The sequence below is a fragment of the Bactrocera neohumeralis genome, unplaced genomic scaffold, assembly GCF_024586455.1.
Source record: "Bactrocera neohumeralis isolate Rockhampton unplaced genomic scaffold, APGP_CSIRO_Bneo_wtdbg2-racon-allhic-juicebox.fasta_v2 cluster10, whole genome shotgun sequence".
Lineage (NCBI taxonomy): Eukaryota > Metazoa > Arthropoda > Insecta > Diptera > Tephritidae > Bactrocera > Bactrocera neohumeralis.
The window spans coordinates 21,197,067-21,201,937 of record NW_026089623.1 but is presented as its reverse complement, the minus strand read 5'-3'; the positions used below and the strand labels follow the sequence as shown (position 1 = coordinate 21,201,937).

The 4,871-nt window shown below is 34.3% G+C and overlaps 1 protein-coding gene across 1 annotated transcript; it reads left to right on the top strand.

Annotated features, from left to right (window-relative positions):
- The first annotated feature begins 430 nt into the window (after nt 1–430).
- On the top strand, nt 431–898 carry LOC126765577 (uncharacterized). Its single transcript, XM_050483185.1, has one exon. The coding sequence runs from the start codon at nt 431–433 to the stop codon at nt 896–898; it is 468 nt and encodes a 155-aa protein (XP_050339142.1).
- Nucleotides 899–4,871: the final 3,973 nt, after the last annotated feature.

Sequence of the window (4,871 nt, the reverse complement as noted above, 5' to 3'; positions counted from 1 at the left end):
TTCAACACATTCACAATTTCTCACACCCTGGTACAAGATAAATTTTAAAACAAATTAGAAGCAAATACATTTGGTTATCAATGAACAAGGACGTAATATAAATGGTTCGTTCTTGTATCAGTTGCCAACGATCAAAAATACAAAAGCACAATCATCTAGCGCCTAAGCCGTTCAAACAAACTGATCAACGTTTCGACCATGTCCACCTTGATATTATCATTCTTCCAGAGCGTATCCCTCATGATATTGTTTAACCATGATAGACAGATTCACGCGTTGGCCCGAACTGGTTCCGTTAAAAGATATTTCGGCCAACAAGATAACGACAAGCTTTAATTCAGCATGGATCTCACGTTGCGGTTCCCCGAAGACCATAACAACAGATCAGGGCTCCAAGTTTGAGTCCGCAGTATTCTAAACGTTGGCAAAAATGGTTGGCGCACACAAGATACGTACATCAGCTTACCATCCCGCGTCCAATGACATGATTGAGAGATGGCATCGTACGCTAAAAGCTACACTCATGTGCAATCGATATACTCCATGGGCACTTATCCTTCCAACAGTGATGTTAGAACTTCGCTGTTTCCATAAAGAAGACATTGGAGCATCCCCAGCAGAAATGCTGTATGGCACCAATCTTCGTTTACCCGGCGAACTCTTTGATAGCGGGGATGGATCATATAATCCACAGGAGTTCATATCAAAGTTTCATGAGTACATACAGCAGCTAAAACCAAGTTCACCGGTACACCACAATTCGACACTATTTTTCATCAATAAAAATCTACACGATTGTAGTCATGTGTTCATCCGCTCGGATCATGTGAGAAAACCAATAGAGCCTCCTTACACGGGTCCGTTCAAAGTTGTGGAACGTATTTCAGACAGACTCTAGGCAATTAAAATTAACAACGCAATATACAACACATCTGTGGAGAGATTAAAACCAGCGTTCTTTCCCAGAAGTGACGAGTTACCAAATACACCGCTGCGAACCTATAAAAAAAATTTAACACTTGCAGACAATTCTAAATCGTGATTAAATCACTGGGAAGGGAGTAGCTGTGGCAACCTAATTGAAATATACTATTTTTAGTTAAGTTTTTCGAGCCGTCTGGCAACATTTTTTATGTAAAAAAGTCGAACTGAACTAATTGAACGATTCGGATGAAATAAAGGAAAAGAAAAAGAAGCCAAACATTGTGTTGAGCGCAGAGATGTACACGAGTTGATTCACTTTTTTCCTATATGTATGTACTCACTGTCTTTGTTTTGTTTTCAATCATCAGCATGTGCTAGTAACATTTCTTGCAGTGTTTGCGCTCTTCTAATTGCTTGTCATTTACTCAATCACTCTTTAAATGCCGCTAGCAACAACCACTCAAAAATTATAATTGTGTTTTGAGTTGTAAGCAAAACAATCAAATGATTCATAAAAGCTCAGATTACATAGTGCAAAATCAGTGCGTTAATATCTTTTAAATATGTTTTCAAGATGAACTCTGAAATAATAAAAAATATTGAAAACGATGTTTTTCGTATTGTAAAAAATAAACAAAGCAGAAGTAAAATTTGAGATATTTCCTGTCAAATTGAAAATTACGAAAGTAGGCTTATTGATGGAGTGATATGTGAGAAGTGTAATAACATATTAAAATATAATGGAAAGCAAACATCTAATCTTATCCGTCACAAGTGTTATGCTGTAAGAAATTGCAACGTTGCTGTAAAAAAAGTTAACAATGCAGATAAGGAAATTCTTTTATTGGCGTTTTCTCAATGGGTTGTAGAGGACTGTCGTCCATTTTCCGTTGTAGACGGCGAAGGTTTTAAAACGGTCGTGGAGGCACTCTTAAATATTGGAACAAAATATGGTAATCATTTAGACGTCTCCGACATGTTGCCCAATTCCAGAACCATATCACGACGAATAAACAACATAGCAGACGACAAAAGAATACTAATGATGGAGGAATTGAAATGAACAATAACAAGCGGAACGGCGTTTTAACGAAATTGAACACCATTTTGGCAGATTTCGAAGTAAATAACATGGAGAATATTACGTTAGTTACTGACAGAGGATTAAACATTGTCAAGGCTCTTAAAAATCAAAATAGGATTAACTCTGCAAATCAACTATTGAATAATGTTTCGGATTGCGGTTTTAACAGCACTACCGAATTAGTTTAATTTTTGGATGCTTGCAAAAAGTTAGTAAAGTATTTTGAAAAGACTTCCTTTCAACACATGTACATTCCTAATTTAAGTATTTCTCACTATACGGCTTGTTTTTTGTATCGACCTACCAATTCTTGTGTAGGCGAAAGTAAATTAAACGAAGTTAAAGAGTTTTGTGTCTCCGAAATAATGAAATCTGTTTCGTCGTCCGATAGTCCAACTAATTTTGCAATCCATAATGAATCACCACAGGATTTCCAATTATTTTTCTCATCTTTTATGACCTCAATTCAACCGTCCATGGCAGAAAGTATATCTGATGAAATAAATCTTTATAGTTATCTAAAAATAGGACTTAATGTTAATTTTAATGTTATGCAGTGGTGGGAAAGTCATAATTCAGAATACCCTCGGTTATACATATAAGTTTGCCCAAAAAATTTTGGCTATACCTGCAAGCAGTGCCGTTTCAGAACGAGTTTTTTCTGCCTCAGGTAACATAATAACTGAAAAACGTAACCGTATTGGGCCAAAAACAGTGAATAATTTGTTTTTTTTTTTGAATTCAGTGTACAAATATGAGTAAAAATATAGCTTCATTAACATTTCATTACAATAATTTATAAGAACAAAAATATAAATACATATGTATATAATATATATATAATAATATATATTATATATCTTTAAATAATAAAATATTGAACATGAAGTATTACATTATTTTTTTTTTAAAGGCTGAATTTTGTAATTATTTTTTTTTTACGTTATCATTAATACCTACTCTTACTCTGTTAATATATATGTTTAAGCACTATCAAATAAAATTAAAAACTATAAAAAATAAAATCAAAAAGCACTGCGTATATTCATAAAACTCATACTGATTCAATGCTTTTGTGAATGTTATGTGCTTACAGAATAAGCAAGCAATGATATGCATTTTTTAACAAACCACTCGCTGAGGTGAATCATGCAATGACAGCTTTCGTTTAGTTTATGCCTAGTGCTAACTCAGTCTTCATTTCTACAAAATACTTAATATGTCATTTGAATGGTATTCATGCACATCTCTGGTTGAGCGTTTTTCTGATAAATTGAGATAAATAGGCAAAATACAGAAGTGTGGAAACAGCCCCACAGCGGCAGACTTCAAGCGACATCTGTCAAACAATAGCAAAAATCGGTAATTGTAACCAGTGTTTCCTACTCAAATTTGGTAAATTCAGCTAAATGCATGAAATTTTTTGGCATTACTACTTTGCATTATAGCCCTGACAGACGAGCAAAATTAATGCGCCTTAAGCAACACTAATGCGCATTGAAATTTTATGGTGAAAGACGGCAGACCTGTGCATTTAGACAGCTGATAGTGAAATTTGTTCATTTATTAAAAAAAAAGTGAAATAAAAGTGTGCGAAAAAGTTAAGAATATTAGAAAAATGGATAGCAAACTGTGTTTAATTTCTGCCATATAAACATATTAAAATTGGTTTTCGTTAATATACTTGCACATAATTTAATTAGTAATATAAAAACTGTTTACCTCTGAAGCTGTAAGCACAAACAAGTCGGCAGATTTCAAGCGACATCTGTCAAACAATAGCAGAAATTTGGTAAATTCAGCTAAATGCACTAAATGTAAATGCGCAAGTAAATGTAAATTAATCCCGCTAATGCATATTAGCGCTGTCGGGCTATTAACATCAGTCAAATGCGCAAGTGAATGCAAATTAAGCCGCTAATGCATATTAGAGCTGTCGTCTGTCAGGGATATAAGACGCACAGTAAGCAGTTTTTCCAAAAGCCTAGAAAGTATTGGCAGGAGAGATATGGGCCGATACGAAGTAATGTCATGCGCTAGCTTACCAGATTTGTTGAACATAATCACCTCTGCAGTTTTCCAATAAATAGATACGTATTGTAGATTAATAGTAACATTCATTATAGGATAAATTTTACTTATAACGTTTTGAGGAAGCTGTTTTAGTATTTCACTGGTAATAAGGTCACACCCAGGTGATTTTTTAGACTTCAGTTCTTTTATTTCTGCACATACCTCATCGTTAGTTATTAGAGGAATTCCGGTATAATTCTCGTACGTATGAGGTTCCATTTCCGCTTCTTTGGATATGTCATGTGGTTTAGACACCTTCAAGGTATTCCGAAAAAAATTTGCTTTCTCTATATCACTCTTGGCTCATGTCTGGCCTGCTTTTCTGATTGGATAATGCTAAGTTACGGGTCGAGAAAAATTTGTGTACACTTCCAAAGTGAATAATCATTCCTATGGTTGTTAGATAAACTTTTCAGATAATAGCTGAGCTTTTAAATGCCTTTATCCTATTGGTAAGTTTTTTACACAACTTTTGTCAGATGGAGATCTTGTTTGTTGCCACTTTCGGCTTAATCGGCGTTTTTCTGCTACCATTTCTTTAATTTTTTTCTTATACTTATGACTTGCTGTGACGTGACTATTAACATTAGGTAACATTTGCTTAAAGTATTTCCAGTCAATGTTTTCATTTGTTAGCGTAAGTGGAGGTATCTTAATAACAACACTTTCGGCTTAAATATACTGGTGAATGGTCAGAAGTCATACCCAAACCGCTTTCTATGCACATATAATTTGAAGAGATATATTTAGTAATAAAAAATCTGATGTTTTAAGTGGGTCTGTTGGCCAG

Coding starts and splice junctions, on each gene's coding strand:
- LOC126765577 (XM_050483185.1), top strand. CDS start 431: ATGGTTGGCGCACACAAGATACGTACATCAGCTTACCATCCCGCGTCC.